Source organism: Dunckerocampus dactyliophorus, chromosome 21 (genome assembly GCF_027744805.1).
Source record: "Dunckerocampus dactyliophorus isolate RoL2022-P2 chromosome 21, RoL_Ddac_1.1, whole genome shotgun sequence".
NCBI classification, from domain to species: domain Eukaryota; kingdom Metazoa; phylum Chordata; class Actinopteri; order Syngnathiformes; family Syngnathidae; genus Dunckerocampus; species Dunckerocampus dactyliophorus.
The window spans coordinates 3718187-3736588 of record NC_072839.1 but is presented as its reverse complement, the minus strand read 5'-3'; the positions used below and the strand labels follow the sequence as shown (position 1 = coordinate 3736588).

At 40.2% G+C, this 18402-nt stretch overlaps 2 protein-coding genes across 8 annotated transcripts in view; one reads left to right on the top strand and one right to left on the bottom strand.

The window, feature by feature from the left end:
- The window catches only part of cct5 (chaperonin containing TCP1, subunit 5 (epsilon)), a 24804-nt gene extending 6402 nt beyond the window's left edge, over positions 1-18402 (bottom strand). Inside the window, exons 1-3 of one of the 2 annotated variants that reach the window (XM_054765096.1) lie at positions 18240-18402; positions 17496-17691; positions 2958-3047 (exon numbers count right to left, since the gene is read on the bottom strand). Coding sequence is in view for 1 of the 2 variants with exons in the window: in XM_054765095.1 (XP_054621070.1) it covers positions 71-175 (105 nt within the window). In the remaining variant the exon portion in view is untranslated. Of the gene's footprint in view, positions 1-70; positions 338-2957; positions 3048-17495; positions 17692-18239 lie in introns of those variants that run through there. The other variant, XM_054765095.1, reaches the window with a different exon arrangement.
- Positions 380-18402, top strand: part of mtrr (5-methyltetrahydrofolate-homocysteine methyltransferase reductase) — a 40005-nt gene continuing 21982 nt past the window's right edge. Inside the window, exons 1-11 of one of the 6 annotated variants that reach the window (XM_054765089.1) lie at positions 380-580; positions 961-1256; positions 1374-1491; positions 2277-2703; positions 2760-2873; positions 2952-3108; positions 3200-3288; positions 4942-5122; positions 10023-10065; positions 14895-15075; positions 16896-17014. In XM_054765089.1, the coding sequence (XP_054621064.1) occupies positions 962-1256; positions 1374-1491; positions 2277-2703; positions 2760-2873; positions 2952-3108; positions 3200-3288; positions 4942-5122; positions 10023-10065; positions 14895-15075; positions 16896-17014 (1724 nt within the window). In that variant the 5' untranslated portion in view covers positions 380-580; position 961. The other 5 variants (XM_054765093.1, XM_054765090.1, XM_054765088.1 and 2 more) reach the window with 5 other exon arrangements.

Here is an 18402-nt window from a genome sequence, read left to right as displayed (position 1 = left end):
ACTGCAAAGAAACCCGCCACGTGCTAGCCGACATGCTACAGATGAGCCCCGCTAAGCTAGCCCATTGTACCTTCAGTGCGTCAATGCCCGTTAGCCGTGTCTTCTTATCCTGGTCTTTAATGATGATGAAAGGCCTTCCATATTCGTCGAAGGCAAGCGTGCCCAGCGTTGACATGTTGACGAAGGAATGGGGCTCCCAAATTGCCTTATCACTGACAAAATAACGACTTTTACAGATGGATACTGGAGTGTGGCTGAGGAACGAGTCGCACAGATCTGCCGGCGACTTCTGGAAGGCTCCACTGGTGGGGAGGGCGGGACCAAGTAGCAATATTTAGCTTATTACAAATTGACAAAATGTTACAAAATAATACAACTTAAAATGATGCAAGTATTGTAATATAAAATCTAGCAATATCACTAGGCGTAAACGTTATATATGGAGGTTAAAATAAAAAGAAAGTTTCGGCTCATTTGGACACTTCCGGTCTCGTTTTACCTCGCGCGAATTCGACCAGTCAGTGAAAATAAAAGCTTGGAGTGTGCTGGGATGGAAGACTCCCTCTGCATTCATTAAAAGGTATTCGGTATTTTTAACTTTGGCTTTATATACATGTATAAAAGTTTTGTAGTAGTATTAGTAGTAACGATTTTACTTGACTGCTACCACACGGAAACGTTAGAACCTCAATAGACACTCTTGATTCCGCGTGTTCAGTAACTTGTGCTGTCAAAGTATGACGTAACTTCCGGGTACCCAATGGCAGCGTTTACGTCTTGTGAGCTTGTCAATGGTGAGAGAATTGTTGTGGCGTGGCTCCCTTTCTCGTCTCTTGTAGGTAACCTTGGAAGGATGCACCTTGACAATGCGATGCCGAGTTGTGTATCATTTAGCTTAGCACCATCTCGTACTACTGTTTCAGCATCGTTCAATGTAAACAAGTCTGTGTTGTTATCCAGGATGCCCAGCGAAGTCAAGCCTCGGCTTCTGGTTCTTTATGGCTCTCAGAAGGGTCAAGCCCAGTCTATAGCAGAAGGGATCTCTGAAGAGGCACAGGAGCATGGATTTCTTGCTGAGCTCAGCTGCTTGAATGAAAATGATAAGTACAATTTGGAGAAGGAGCAGTCCCCAGTGGTGTTTATTGTGTCTACTACTGGAGATGGGGAACCACCAGACAATGCCCTGCAATTTGTTAAGCACATCAAGAAGACCCACCCCTGCGATCACTATAAACACCTTCACTATGCACTTTTAGGTAAATCATGGGGGCATGTGCTTTGAACCTTGCTCTCTCTTGCATTTTTGTTTAAATCATTAAGATGCTGAGTACTTGGCATTGATTTTTCATACATTTCCTCCCTGTATATCCCAGCTTTAGGAGACACAAATTATGCAAACTTTTGCAACTGTGGCAAAACGATTGAGAGGCGTCTACAGGAACTTGGAGCACAACAATTCTATGCAACTGGATATGCAGATGACGGTGTAGGGTAAGGAATATAATGCAAACATCTGAAATCACAATTCCACAGGTAAAACTTGAAAAACATAACATATAGACAATATATTAGAGATATACGGTATTCCCTCGCCACTTCACGCTTCGAATTTCATGGTTTCACTATCACGGTTTTTCCTAAATATATTCAATAAATCATGTTTTGTGGTTGAATATGGAAAAAATAGTTTGCATATTTAGGCAAGTGTTTATTTTGTTGCCCAAATTAAGCATTTTCAAGCATAAAAATGGCTAAAGGAACTACAATGCAAATATAAAGCATTCAGAAGACGTATTAAAAAAGATGTTTTATGTAGTATTCTACAATGTTGGTGAGAACACCAGCACCGGACTTGATCGCCAGAACAACAGGCTTTTATTGCAGGCTTGAATGATCTCACAACAGACACAATCATCCCCAACACTGCCTACTGTAACCGACACCAAGATAAAACTCAACTCTGAATGCCTGACGTCACTTCCTGTCTGCCCCGCATTGAGCTCCTCTCGCACAGAACACATTTACAGCAACACACATGCGCATGAGTCTTATTTATATCTTAAATGGCTTATTTTCTTATATTTTGTCTACTATATTGGGTAATATGAGTGTAAAGGTGACTATAGGGGTGTTATTTCATTTCTAGAGTGCTCTAATAATGTTAAAAATATATTTCAAAAGGTTGTACACAAGTTTTTCTTTGCTTTAAAAATTCAGTTATCACAGTCTGGTCTGGCAAAAACTCTGATTTTGTTGTTTTCTCAAACCCCCTGCAGGCTGGAGGTGGTTGTGGACCCTTGGCTTGAAGGACTGTGGACAGCTGTCAAAGCCGCCATATCAAATATGGCATCTGATTGGAATGTTAAAGAGGATTCAGTGAATAAAACTCCCGATTTTTCCGTACCAGATGTCCAACTGAACCTACTGAACCTCACTGACCAGAATCCCAAATGTGCATCTCCTCGTGCCACGCCGGCAGCTGAATCTACCGATGGTCCTTTGTCTCCCTCAGGGAGCGCTAAGGTGACACCCCAGTCACCCACAGCAGCACCAGAGACAAAAAACAAGGACCATGGATCTTGTCATGCCCCTTCACTGACACACTCTGTGCCCCCTCTGTCTGATTCATCTTTAAATGTTCCTACGCTACCTCCACCTTTCTTGGATGTCTCTCTGCAGGAAGCAATCACTCCTGAAGAAGAGGTACATATTCTGGTGTTTTCACCTCATTTTCTAGTTTTAACCCCTTTTTCTTTCAGATTTTTGGACCATTAAACCGAGAAACTCTGTATGAAGTACCCATATCCCGGGCAGTTCATTTAACATCCGGAAATTCCGTCAAGACAGCCATTCTTTTTGAGCTCGACATCTCTGTAAGGGATTTGTGCAGGTGTTCTGCAAATACAATTCAATTATAGTTTGAGGTGTAAATGTGTCCGTTTCATCCCAAGGCTTACCCGATGTTGACCTATCAGCCAGGGGATTCCTTTGACGTCTTCTGCCCAAATAGAGCTTCTGAGGTTGAGCACATGCTGCGCAGATTGGGCCTTGAGGATCAGAAGAATCATAAAGTCCACGTTTTAGTGCTTGAAAAAACAAAGAAAAAAGGCACACGTGCATCTCATACTTTGATACCGACATTGTTTTTGGCACACTTTTATTGTGGCATTCATAATGTTATTTTCCTGCCTTGTCACAGGTGCTCAGGTGCCCTCCTACATCCCTCAGAACATGTCACTGCTCTACCTGCTTACATGGTGTTTGGAGATTAGAAGTGTTCCCAAGAAGGTGCGTCCACTTTTAAGATAGCCAGCTGGGGTAAATAAATGCATTTCATGGCAAAGAGTGCATAAAAACATAAAATCGCATAAAAAATGCAATTTTTTTCAGGGGTTAATTTTAAAATGATGTGGTATATTTCTGAAATACTAATTTTGAGCATTTACAGCATAATTTATTACTATTTTGTGAGATTTAGAGTCAGGTCGTCTGCCTTTTGCTTAAATCAAATCAACTGTGCCCCGGAAAGATAAAAAAATACTAGAAATTAACATTTAACATCAATATAATTCAATGTTGGGTTTATGTGCAGACTTTTCTCTTAAAATTGATTCAATTCACGCACCCCAGCTGCATCATTAAATGCAAGCCGTGAATTTTTTTTATTTTACGCCCACATCTGTGTAAACGGGGCTGTTGAGTTTTAATAAAGCCTCTCCATGCTTATAATTGAGATTCAGTAGCGGCCAACCATTGCTAGAATACATTTACTGTTCATTTCTATGATACAGGACAAATATCACAATTCAGGTGCTCCAGAGACAACATTGTTTGACATAGTAATACCAGTTAATACTCAAATTTTTTTTTCTTTTTATTTTACTGTATTAGTGGTGTGAAAAAGTGTTTGCCCCCTTCCTGATTATGTTTTTGCATGTTTGTCACACTTAAATGTTAAATATTAGTCAATGACAACACAAAATGCAGTTTTTAAATGACTACCACACTACCACCACATTTTACTATTGTAATGACATTCTTTTTTCTAAAATACAGCATTACTTTTCCGCCAGATGTAAAAGGGACACACACCTTCCAAAAAGTGAAACTTTGTCTCGTTAGACCACAGAGTATTTTCCCATAGGTCTTGGGAATCAAGATGTTTTCTGGCAAAATTGAGACAAGCCTTAATGTTCTTTTTGTTCAGCAGTGGTTTTGGTCTTGGAGCCACGCAGGCCGTTTTTGCCCAGTGTCTTTCTTATGGTGGAGTCGTGAACACTGAGGCGAACAAGTGAGGCGTGCAGTTCTTTGGATGTTGTTGTGGGGTCTTTTGTGACCTCTTAGATTAGTCGTCGCTGCGCTTTTGGGTAATTTTGGTTGGCCGTCCACTCCTGGGAAGGTTCGCCACAGATCCATGTTTTCGCCATTTGTGGATAATGGCTGTGATTCACTGGAGTCCCAAAGCTTTACAAATGGCTTTACAACCTTTTCCACACCAAAAGATCTCAATCTCAGTTAAATTCTGTTTTTAACAAAAAATGTGTTTTTCCACATCGGGCCATTTAGGTTTGGATTTTTTTTCTCCCATAATAATAAAAAGTTTCATTTAAAAACTGCATTTTGTGTTCAGTTATGTTGTCATTGACATTACATTTATTTAATAATCTGAAACTTAAGTTTGACAAACATGCAAAAACACCACTGTATATATAATATTTTTTTATTCTATATTTATTATCACATCAAAATCTCATACGGTCATTGGATAATAACCCATACAACAATGCGACGTGCATCTGACTACTGATGCGATTTTAATCTTGCATATTCCATCATGCAGCCACCAAAACAAGATAGCTACTCCACATGACCATAATTGTGTGTGTTTGTAACATGATCATTACCAGCAGGAACATGTCGGCTTCTCTGCCATCTTTTCAGGCCTTCCTACGAGCACTGGCTGAGCGTACAGCAGATAGCGTGCAAAAAAGGAGACTGCAGGAGCTCTGTAGCAAACAAGGCGCTGCGGACTACAACCAGTACGTGAGAGAGTCTAGCCTCAGCTTTTCGGAGCTTCTCGACGCCTTCCCGTCCTGCTCGCCACCTCTCAGCCTCCTAATAGGTCAGAGCAACCTTTTTTACCTACAGTACCAACCCCCCCCCAAGTTTGATGAGCAGCGTCATCCAGCAGGGGGCACTGTTTCCCTACTAAAACAAGCTTTAACAGCCCTAAATGCAATTCATTACAGAGACAACATCCTAGGTTTACCTAGTGGGGCAACATTCATTTCCTTTTGTTGTCACCTTTTTTTCTCCAAGTCAAACGATGGCATGCCATCTCCCCTCAACATTAACAAACGTGATAAATGTCGCTGCCATCTTTGCTCTCGCTCGATTGAAAACTTTTCTTCCAGGTCATTAGTTGCTTGCTTGATTGTTAGAATAACTTCTGCATCTGAGCTGAGCTGAGCTGCCCTCAGCTCCTGGGCCTTATCCCAATGTCAGTTATTTTTCTTGCCAGCCAGCCACAGCGCCTTTTTTTTCTCCTCTTCCTTTCGATGCAGAAACCAGCCGTCATTATATCTGAAAATGTGGAGTTGGAGGCTTCTCAGAGCAACAGATGTTGGGGCCTGAGTGCAGAGGTCGTCTCGGAGCAGAGGTTAATAGTGAAGTCTGACTCAGCGAGCGCAGGGACACCGTGTTATGCACTCCTTCGGGTTCATTAGACTGCAAGATCAGGGTTTATACTCATGCTTTGACAGTGACTATAAATAATGAGGCGAGATGCATGTTTCCATGCACTGCTCCCTTTCCCGAGGTCTTTTATATGATCATTTTTTCCCCTCCATATGTGAAAAGGTCACAGCAGAATGCTGTCTGTCAGCATCTTTTTCTATTTACCTTCCCTTAGATCATGGCTGTCTAAAGTTTTCATCCAAGGGCCGCAGGTTGAAAAATGACAGTATGCAATAAGCTGAATTTTATATGGAGGCCCCCCACACCCCTCAGACATGCCTAAAAAATGAACAAGGGTGCCGCCAGGAATTCTGGGAACCATGAGGCAAAAAAATAAATAAATAAAAAAAGGTCACCATAGCGCTAGGACATTACCCATTAAAAGCTATTTTTATACTATTTGACTTGAACCTGAATTTAGTTGAATGCATTTTTGGAGTAATTTGAATACATGGGAAACAAAGTGTTCAGTAAATAATTGTTTGTACAAAATAACGAAAGAAAAAAAAATCCAGGGCTCAAGGCTGCATCCTTTGCCTTAAAAAGGAGCAGCTGTACCATTACACTACCCTGGACTGACAAGTGAATTCTGTCATTTTATTGTCTCATCCTGCTGCGTGCTGTCAATGAATGTGGCAACAAACGCGGTGTCAGATTACTCGTCTTTTTTTTTTTTTTTTTTTGCTGCTCCAGCCACATGCTGACTCCACAGCAGCGATGCACATCCTTTGCACAAAATGCCCCACCCCCCCAATGGATCGCGGGGCCGTGGGGCACAGAGCGTGTCGGGAGGAGCAGCTCTGGAGCCATCTAAAAACATCCACCACTTTGTATTATAGGTGACAAATCTAGTTTAGTATCTAACTTGATTAGGCAACTTTAGTAGAAATTGCTCGTGAATGCTGACGAAGTGGAATGGTGAAATCTATTTATTGACTGAGGATTGAACCAGCAACCATCAGGTTGGGAGGTGACCACTCTACCACCTGAGCCATGCCACAGTGCACCAGATAAGCAGAATGTTACACGGATTTACACCAATAGGGGGCAACACTGAACTTGGCCATTCATTTTCAATTGGAAAAGTGTCAGAGGAGATGAAAAATGGTGTAGAATTTCTCAGCATTCACACAATAATACATCTAAATGCACCAGGGCTGCACTTTGGATGCCTCTGCTGTACATGGAGATTATTATTTTTTTCTATCCGTAACCCCGACAGGCTTGAACTTGTCCTTGAGTCAACAAAAGTGAACATGAAAATAAAGTTTCTTGGTTCACCGCCACTCACTGCTTAAAAAGCTTGTGTGGAATCTGTGGATTCGCAAGGACTCTCTTCTCTAAAATGAACACAAAGACACTTGTGTAGTATTTGTAGTACTTTTTAAATGTCATAATTCTAACAACCTTGCTTAATTCAGCAGCAGGGGACGGCACTATTCATACATTAATGTTTGACCACATTTCTGCAGCTTCCTTTTTTTAACTAGTACTTTTGCATATAAATTGCCTTTCGGAAAAAGATGGAATAGATTAAGTGTCTTGCAGATACCGGCACAAAAATTAACATTTCTGAAGACAAAGCACTCCCCTTACGCTTAGAAATAGTTTGTAACTGAAAAAGCCCCCCGTAATTCTCATACTAATTCCTAGTAAGGATGGCTGCAGCCTTTTAAAATGAAACTAGAAACAGTTCTCCTGACCATCTTTACGATCATATTGGTTTTGTCTTTCAAGACAATCATTGATCATGACAGGGACGGTAGCCTGTAATTTGGGCTCTCCTTGCCGCCCTGATTGCCCTTGCTCCTTGCCCCCAAAAGAGTTGGTTATCTAAAAGCACTGAACTTCCCATCACTGAGCTGGTGAAGTTCAGCTCTTTTTAGATAACCAACTCTTTTGGATCGTCACATTTTGAACAAGCAAGTGCGGCTTTTACTGGGAAAAAAAGCACTTCAAAGAGCTGGCTCTAAGAGCTGTTTTGTTCGCGAACGACCCATCACTTGTGTAGCCTAATTATCGAACCTCGAAGCCGAGACATACAATAAGTAAGATTTACATATTTTATTGACACAACACACAATTTGGTGGATTAAACAAAGTATAATAACACCTTGGTTTTTGTTAATTTGTTCTAAAAGGTGCAGTGTGTCAGATGTTATTATTAACCCTATAGAGTCAGTCTAATTGCTCAGTGCATTTTAATCAAGTAACTTCTCATAGAAGCCCTTCTTAGCACATGCACTCACATAGCACAATCAAGAGTTGCGCAACTCGTACATATGACTGAGAGACGCATAGTAATGCATTGTTCTCACTCACACAAGTGTACCTCTCACTTCTGCACAAACTTAACGTTCGCTTTCTAGAGGAGCGCAGCAACTGCTATAGACTATTTTCATCCTTTCCTCATTGATGATAGAGTCCAACACTGTAACTAAATAAATTGCTCTTACTTTTGAATACAATTTGAAAACCTTTTAAATGGTGTGACTACTTCTCCGATAGCATCGTGGTCCAAAGAACCAGGAAGAAAAGCTTAAAAGAAGAAATAGCTTTTACAGAGCAATGCATCTATTGTGTCAGCCTCTTGCAGTATTTTTCCATGAGTCACAGTTAACTGTGGCGCAACTCTGATTGTGCTACGTGAGTGTGCCTGGCTTCTCCTAGAAGGCCTTCTTGGCATTCGACTGAAAATGTACTGATCTAAAAACTGAATCTAGAAGGTGTAATAATATCTAACAGTACCAATTTTTTTTTGTTAATTTGTTCTAAAAAGTCCAGTGTATTTGAGATTATTACGCCTACATATTCATTCTAATAACTTTTGCCTTTTCAGTCTAATAGCTTCTCATAGAAGGCCTTCTTGACGCACGCACACAGCAACAGAGTTGCGCAACACGCACATATGACTGTATTGTTCTCACTCACTCAAGCTTAACTCTCACTTCTACACAAACTTTCTAGAGGGGGCGGCAACTGCGATATAGACTCTGTGTACTTTCATTCTGGGCTCTTCCTCGATCTTCCGCGTTGATGTTAGAATTGAGGCTAAATAGAAGAAGTAGCCTTTACAGAACAATGCCTCTACTGTGTGTCTGCCTCTTCCAGTATTTTTTCCAGTCATGTGTCTATTGTTGGTTGTGCTATGTGAGGATGCGTGTCAAGAAGTCATTCTATGAGAAGCAGAAAATACACTGAGCTAACAGACTGAATCTAAAAGATGTATAATATATAATAGTACCATATTTTGTTAATTTGTTCTAAAAAGGTCCAATGTGTTTGATATTGTTACACCTATAAATTCATTTTAATAGCTCTGCCTTTTCAGTCTAATAGCTGCTCATCGACTGAAAATGCACTGAGCTAATAGATTGAGTCTAAAGGGTGTAATAATAAAAATAATATCTAACAGTCCCATGGTTTTCATGAACAGAAAATACAATAATTGAGTCTAAAGGGTGTAATAATAAAAATAATATCTCACAGTCCCATGGTTTTCATGAACAGAAAATACAGTTTATTGTGAATAATTAAGTTTTACATGCAGAAAACAATGCAAAATATAAATCATGAATGAAATGGATAAATGAATACTGAACGTCACTTCTACCTGTATTGAGGACTCTTGCTCTCAGTCTACAGTAAAAGGAGTACATTACGGTGCTGAGCCATATCATAGCGATGTTGCTCTTTTTGCTGCATCATCTTCCAAAGATTAGTTTGGTGTGTGCCATTCATTTAGATTGAATGTGACGTCAAACTGCTGAGCTGTCTGCCTAACACCTTCAGCTGTTAAGAGGTGTCAGAGGAAGAGCGTGAGCAGATTTAGTCCAGCTGTTGGTCTTTCCAAGAGATTTAGCTGAATAATGTGTTCTCGGGACACCTCAGCTGCTGCGCTGTTACTCTTCCAGCTTCGTTTATTATTCACGTAACAAGTTTTCAATAAGCAAAGTCATTTCATGCTCGCATGAAGTCATTGGTAGTGCAGTGGCAGCCTATCTTGTTGTTGCTGCTGCTTATTACCCAAAGAGAGGGCACCTTCATGGCTGACTTTGCAATAAGGTTGCATAAGCAATCTGCTTCCCACTGGCTTCACATCTGGACGCTTGGGATTCCAACAGTTTGTTTTATTAAACGTAGCAGTGTGTCCTGGACTGAGAGTTACTGAAAATAGAATGTGGTTTACATCAAGATTGACTTGATATCCACCAGGGGTAATAACATACTGTATTTATAACAGGATGATTGACAGCTGTCATTGTTTGTATTTGTTTTTTATTCAGAGCATCTCCCCAAGCTGCAGCAAAGGCCTTATTCCGCCGCCAGGTAAGGAGAGAAATTGTTCATAATCATTAACATGTCCTCACAGTGATGAATGTGTGCCGTATGCCTACTTGAATATTTCTAATTTCTACTCATTGCTTTCCTGCATAAGTACGAGTGCAAATCATTTAACAGTAATACCTAATTGAAAGGAAGGGAATCATGGATGTGTCTTGACAGTGACTATTGGCAATGTTTGCACATAGACATTACGCTCAAACACTGACAGATCTCTTCATTTAAGCAAAATGGACATTTCTTTCTAGTAAGGCTTGAATGAATGAAGGTGTTAAGGTGATAAATGAAAGAATGAACTTTCTCATCTCTTTAAAAAGTGCCTTTTCTTGAAACTCGCCTCAAAAATAGGGCTGTTAAATGATTTGATTTGTACAGTTTTTACTGTATTATAACAGTATACACACACATACACACACAGTATACTGTATGTGTGTAGATAATAGATGTGTGTGTATAGATACAGTATATATCCGTGTGTGTATACAGTGTTTGTATGTATGTTGTGTGAATGAATATATATATATATATATATATATATATATATACACACGCACGCACACACGCACACACACACACACACACACACACCGTATATACACTCCTGATCAAAATCTTAAGACGAGGTGAAAAATTGCTAGAATTTGCATTTTTGGATCTTAATGAGGTTTTAAGTAGAGCTACATTGTGCAGAAACAAGAAGGGGGAGTGAGACAAAAAGCATTTTGATACAGTAATTTATTGAAAACAACAATTAAACAGAAATAGGTTGTTTTTCAGCTGATCAAATGTTTACGACCACAGGCTATAAAAGCCTAAATCTGCTCCAAATGTTCATTTTCTGTCAGGCATTCACACTGGCATGCCCTCCTGATGGCTCAAGCTAAGAAGCTTTCTCTTTTTGAACGTGGTCTGATTGTGGAGCTGCATAAGCAAGGCCTCTCGCAGCATGCCATGGCTGCTGAGGTTGGGAGCAGTAAATCAGTCATTCTACATTTTTTGAAAGATCCTGAGCATTATGGAACAAAAAAGTCAAGTGGTAGACCCAAACTGCAGCGCAATAACCATCAGACGGCATCTGCGGGAAAAGGGTTTAAAAAACAAAAAAGGAATTCAAAGACTTAGTCTCCCTCAACGTCACAAAACTGCCCTTTTAGACTTTGCCAGGGAGCATCAAACGTGGGACATTGAAAGGTGGAAAAAGGTTTTATTCTCTAATGAGAAAAAATGTAACCCTGACGGTCCAGATGGCTTCCAACGTTACTGGCATGACAAGGAGATCCCACCTGAGAGGTTTTCTACCCGACACAGTGGAGGGGGGGGTCCATAATGTGGGGTGCTTTTTCATTCAGTGGAACACCGGAGCTACAGGTGGTGCGGGTCGTCAAACGGATGCAGATGTTACTGTGGGCATCCCTCATGACTGAAGGCCCTCGTCTGTGTGGTTCTTCAACAGGACAACGCTGCAGTTCACAATGCTGGCTTGACCAAGGACTTCTTCAGGGAGAATAACTTCACTCTTTTGGACCATCCTGCATGTTCCCCTCATTTAAATCCCATAGAGAACATTTGGGGATGAATGGCAAGGGAAGTTTATAAAAATGGCCATCAGTTCCAGAGACTTGATGCCCTTGGTGGAGCCTTCTTCACCACTTGGAGCAATGTTCCCACTCGCCTCCTGGAAACACTCGCATACAAGAACGGTGGAGTTACTCATTACTGAGTCCTACTGAGAACATTTTTTCTTCCGGTTTGGAGAGTTTTTTGTTATTTTTTGAATGATGGTCTTAAACTTTTGATGAGGTGATAAACAGCCTATTTCTGTTAAATTGTTGTTTTCAATAAATTACTTTATCAAAATGCCTTTTGTCTTACTTCCCCTTCTTGTTTCTGCATAATGTAGCTCTACTTAAAACCTCATTAAGATCCAAATGTGCAAAATGCAAATTCTAGCAATTTTTCAACTGGTCTTAAGATTTTGATCAGGAGTGTGTGTGTGTATATATCCCATGTATTCACCCATCTGCATTTACATACATACATTTATTTACGTACTTATAGCAAATTGTACTTCCACATTAAGAGTTGCAGAGACTTTGAACACATCATTGTGTGAACAGCGCCCGGCCAGCACGGAGAGCGCAGTGCTAGTTATGTCATGCTTCGACAAGAACAAAAGGAGACAATTATGGAGGTGTTCATGGTGTGTGTGCGTTATATGAACCAATAAGTGAGTTTAGTGATTATGTTTTGCATCAACAGTGAGCTTTACTGTAATTATTAACTTTTGTCACCGTCGTGAATGTGTCATTTTTGACAGCACCTACTCAAAATTACTATTTAATAATTTTTCTTCTAGCACCACAACGCTTGTTTGCCATTAGCGAGGCCGGGGGGGGGGGGCCTTTCAAAGTATGAAAGAGAAGATGGTTACAGTATGTAGAGAATACAAATGGGGCTTCCCCCTGCTCCCTGGAAAATGGATTTTCTGGTGTAGTTTCACCCAAGACAAGAACTAAAAATGAGTTAATTTTGCCTTTGACACAAGGAAAACACATTTTTCTTTATTGTTCTCATGCTGCTGCACATACACTGCAGTCTTCTGGCGCCTCGCACTTTGAAACCCCCAGGACAGACCATCACATATAGTAAATAGCGACTCTGGCGCCACAGGTTGCAAAGTCCTAGTTTATAAGTTTCTGTGTAAAAGAAAAGCCTTTGGGTCACCTTTCCCTCGCCTGTTCTGTTCTCCACGTTAAGTGCACTTCACTGGGCAGATTCCCTCATGAACTCTGTGATGGGAGAAACATGGGACAAAACAAATGGACTCCTGCAAGGCCTCTGGATAGAGGTCCTTTATTTAAATCAACCCTAGTGTTCCATCTTTTTGCCCCACTTAGCCAGTTATTGATTTTGCGCTTCCTGTTAAGCTCGTACCCATTAGGGTTGGCTTTAAAGCTCGCGTGGAAACACGAGCATCGATAACACAAGGTCAGAATTTCTCAGCTCCTCTCGCTTTTCGCTGCTTGTCAAAATAGACAGACGGGGGGGGGGGGGGGGGGGGGGGGGGGGGAGATGGTGATTGGAGTTTGTCAGACAGTCCAGAGACATTAAAGACTTGCATTATTCATCGAGGTCTCCAGCGGCAAACAGGAAGCGGATGCATGCTTAGCTAGTCTTCCTCTTCTACGAAAAAGACATTTGTCGTGTTTAAACATTGAACTACATTAGTAGTGAAATGAAGAGGAACATATAGAGGAACACGCTTACTTCATTGACGTCAGCATGGGCGGTTGTCGACATTTACTTATGACTTTGGCCCAGGACTTAACAAGAATGAGCAATATTAAGGATATTTTAACCTTAGGGCAGCTTGTTGACATGGTACTGTCCATTTTAGACGATTTTGACTGACCTTTCAAGGCACACACAATATTGTGTACTACGGCTAAATAAACATGGAACCTACCAACAGAAAGATTCCACTCCCATCTTTCATCGGGGGAAAAAAGTTTCTTTCTACCGTTTTCCGTTCTTTAGTAATGAGCAGTAGAACATAGATAGGTTTCAGGAAAATATCCGTTCCTGACTAGAAAAGGGAGAAACCGGCTTTTTGTGAAAAGATAGATTTCAAGCATAACTTTTGACTTTGACACAAATGTTTTCTTTTGTGACAGCTCAAATTTCTGAACTATACCAACTTCAATAACACATAAAGGGGGTTGTTTACATCAAAATAATGTATTTGCAAATAAAACACCATGAACTATTTACAATGATCACATTTAAACAACAATTAAACTATGTATGTGCATGCATTAACATTTACCTATAGTGCGTAACCTTCTGCACGCTACACTCCTCCACGCTCCGTCACTTCCTCCTTCCTGTCATGTGTGATTCTTCCATTGAAATGATCCCTGCCGAGCTCTTGTATCAACTTAAGTGCTCTGAAATGTTACTGCATCAGTGGAGGTTTGCATCATCACCTACGTTTGCCTCTCGCACAAAAAAAACCCCCGTAAATGACGTATAAATACATTGTTGGGTTTATAAAAACGCATAAATAAGTCTTTGGTATTGAAAGTGGTAATAAAAAGGGTAGTGATGTGTGTCTTGACTACAATGACAAAGCTTTCTTCCGGCGGTAATTTTTTTTTTTTTTTTAAATATAATAAAAAAGGGTGTCAAAACCAGGTTCAAACTGCCATGCTTTTACTTTGAGTCTTATTTCGTACTCAGAAAGAAGTCAATGTGTGCAACTTGTAATGCTGTGTAAGCAGACAGTAGTTATGTTGTGGCTATATCGTGATAACGCAACACATGTCAACATGTACGGAACAATTGGAATCATGCTGCGGACGGGGTTGGCAACATAAGCAGGGACAGACTTAAGCGGGTTCCACTATCAAAAATTAAAATAAAAAGCCGCCAAGGGGAAGAGTTTGGGGCGGCTGCGTCTTGCGTCTACGGTGGTGTCATTCTGTGCAAGTCTCCTCCAGACAGAAGCAGACGTTGTGTAGATGTTGCACCCTTACCATTCCACCGCCATATCACGGTTTTGTCATCTACATCACATTTAAAGCCTTTTCATCTCTGCTACTTTGATGAGCTGCTGTCCAAATGGGTTTTGCGAAATGTGTTTTTGTCTGAATGGTCTCCATCATGCCTTTCAGTACCACTCTGTTCCCCATCTGTTTCACCTACGTATGTATCTCCCTCTCTGTCTGTCTGTATGCTATGCACACGCACACACACGCACACACCGCCGCTTCCTTCCAATGTTGTTTTTTTGTCTGTGTTTCTCAAACTGTCAGCTCCCGCCTCCAGCGCCCGGGAAAGCTGAATTTTGTCTTGAGCGTAGTCGAGTTCCCGGCGTGCTCTTGGCGGCCTGTGGGGAAGCGAGGCTTGTGTAGCGGTTGGCTTGCCGACCTCGTCAACCCTGTCCAGGGTCTCCTCGGGAAGTCAGAACTACCGTGCAGCACAGCCCCGCCAAAGGTGAGGAGTACAGTATGGACGATAAAGGGGGAGCTGAAATAATAGTCTTATACAGTAGGAGCATCCAAACTTTTTCCAGCGAGGGCCAGATAGTGAAAAAGAAAGGATGCAAGGGCCACTTTCATAGTTTGTAAAGCAATAGCTACGAAGTTATAAACTGCATCTCAGCTTTGTGACTTTCTCCCCATATATGCTGTTTTTAAAATGTTTCAAATATTTCAACTTTCGTAAATTTTCTTCTCATAATATTTTGACTTTAGTCCCGTAATATTATTTTTCCCCAACCAAATTTACGACTTTTTGTTTTGTTTGTTTCTCATATGACTATTAAAAAAGAATATTTGTCTTCATACTAGATAGAATAGAATAAAGTTCATTCTCGTAGAATTTAAACTTGTTTCCTTAGAACACGACTTTTTTTTTTAATTACATCTGATTCCCCCTCTTCAATTTTTTCTGTTTTTAAACTTTTTTCCAACTATTTAAACTTTTTTTTAATGTTCTTCTCGTATCATTATGACTTTCTCAGATTCTAACTTTTTTCTCAACTTCATTTTCCAAAAATTTCAACTTTATTTTGCTTTGTTTGCTTCTCATAAGACTTAGAAACACTTTTTTCTTTAATATGTCAACTTTATGCTACTAAAATATCATTATTTTACCTCATAATATTACAAGTTTACTCTTGTAAAATTGCAACTTTTCTTGTTAAAATACAACTTTTTTCTCATAATATTATGACTTTATTCTCGTAAAATTTAAGCTGTTTTCCCCCCATTTCCGCTTTTTTCCCTTAATTTTCCAACTATTTCAACTTAAAAAAAAAATTCCACTCATATTATGACTTTATTCCAATAATATTTTGACTTTTATAAAATTTTTCTCAACCTAATTTTCCAAAAAGTACAACTTTGTTTTGTTTGTTTCTCATATTACAACTAAAAAATACCCCCCTACTTTTTCTTTACTAGTAATTTCAACTTTGCTACAAAAATGACATTTTACCTCATATGTTATTGTCATAAAATTACACATTTTTCTCGTTAGATTACAACTTTTTTCTCTTAATATTTTGACTTTATTTTCTAAAATTAATGCTGCTTTTTCCATTTTGTCGGTTCTCTTGTTAAGTTATATTTTTGAATGTGCTGTAGGCCAATGAAAACACAGCCGCGGGCCACAAACGGCCCCCGGGCTGCACTTTAGACACCTCTCGTCCAGGGTTTGACCACTTATTCTGAAAACATGATAAAAAAAAACCCAAAACTGCTAATTGTCTTTTTTTTTTGTGTTGAGGGTCGTCTTATATTCAGGTCGATACGCTAGCATCTTTTACAATATTTGTACGTGTGGGAGATGAGAAGCAGATCCAATATTGGAAAATTCAACACCAAAAATGTAATCACATCAGATCATGTTGCAGTTTGTTCTTACTTTCATGAAGGTAAGAAATTTGCCTTAATCCAATGCTTAAAAAAAAGAAAAGTAGTATTTAAGCCTTGGCAAGGCCTACGCTCTTGGAATGAGCTTGTTTCCATATTTGCTGTTCATTACCTTACTCCCTTCTTAATTTGCGAGACTCCAACAACTACCCAGCTTTTGTGGGGTCGATTAAAACAAAATGTAATTTGAATTAAAGCAACTAAATCCTCTCTATCACGCTCTATGGATTTTACTTGGAGCTCATAAGTTTTCTCATTAGTCTGTCTTAGAATGTTAAGTAGATCAATTAATAGATTGGGAGGCCCATAGTGGCTCCTCAGCAGTGCTCTAATTACTTTCATTATTTAGAATGCACATTGTGACCCTCTCTCCCTCAGATCCATGTGAGTTTGAGACCCAACTGCTCCTTTCGACTTCCACCTGACCCGTCCGTTCCTCTCATCATGGTCGGACCCGGTACCGGAGTCGCACCCTTTGTCGGCTTCCTGCAGCAAAGGTGAACAAATGTATATTCATGCATTCTTTGCTGTTTTCTTGCTCTGACCTTTTCCCTCACGGTAATAGATATTCGCAAATGTCCGCGCGATGTTTAGAGCACGTCATTGCCGCGCCCACTAACTCATTCAATCCCAGCCATTTTTCAAAAGACAACCCCCCCTTCCATACCGGCCATTTTAGACCATTGTGAACTACCTTCCTCGTCACGGAAATCCGACCAGAACTGGACTCGCGGGACCAAATGGGGGGGCTAAGTCACTTTTGAAATCGTCCACTGCGGATGGGGACGTCCTACAACTTCAAGTCAAAAAATCCGAACTATCCCTTCAACATTTAATGCAACACCATAACTTGGCAACATGAACAACATATACAATACATGAAAATAAAATGTAAAGCTCTTAAAATCAATGGCGGTAAAGAGGTTGTGTCCATTTTGAATTGTGTGTACACACCAATGTTACTCTTACTACTACTACCTGGGTAGTTTTTCGTGTGTCTTATCTGAATCACGTGTGGAGTGACTTTGTAGTCCGATGTCCTCAGGGCAGATGCTGCAGCTGGCCACACCACAGTCCCGTCCTGTCCACCTGTCTGTTCCTGGGGTTTGGCTCGCCACACAACCCTCACGGTCCAGATTCAAGTTCAATCACAGTCCTAAAGGGAAAAAACAATCTACACACACAGTGTAGAATGTATAATCAATATTCTAGTTTGTTCATCACGTGACTTGAAATCAAATTTCTCCTATTAATCAAAATATATTTTCATGTACAATCAAAATATACAATATGTCAACCATTGCAAAATGATTTGGTGCATTACACACAGTATTGAAGTGCAACAACTATCAATCATAGAGTTACATTTAACAATCTGAATTTGTATTGTACCCAAAAATGAAATAACTGAAATGAATCAACAGGAAAGGTAAGCTAAGCTAGCTTCCATTAGCACCGACAATGTGCTCACAGTAGGCCTGTAACATGTGTAACACTCGTGCTAACACAATAAATAGCCACTCGCGATTAGCGTTAGCATTGTGCTAATCGCCCCAAGCACTCTAACAGTGTAACATAGTACACAATATCACAGTGGTGTATAACTTCCGACAACGCTCACATACTCCGATTGCTTTTTAGAAAATATCCAGCAATGTGTAGTGTAGCAAACATATTACACGATAGCATGGAGACTGAATCTCTTAACAATGCTGTGCTTACCAGAGCTCACACGAGGAACACTCGATGCAATGGCTCCTCACGTCAATGAACGTGTACACTTGTTCACCCTAACAAGCAAACAGTGCTATGAGTGGATTAATCACTTTTTTAAAATAACTTTTATGTCGTATGTCACACCGGGGTGGCTCTTGAGCTCGGTCAC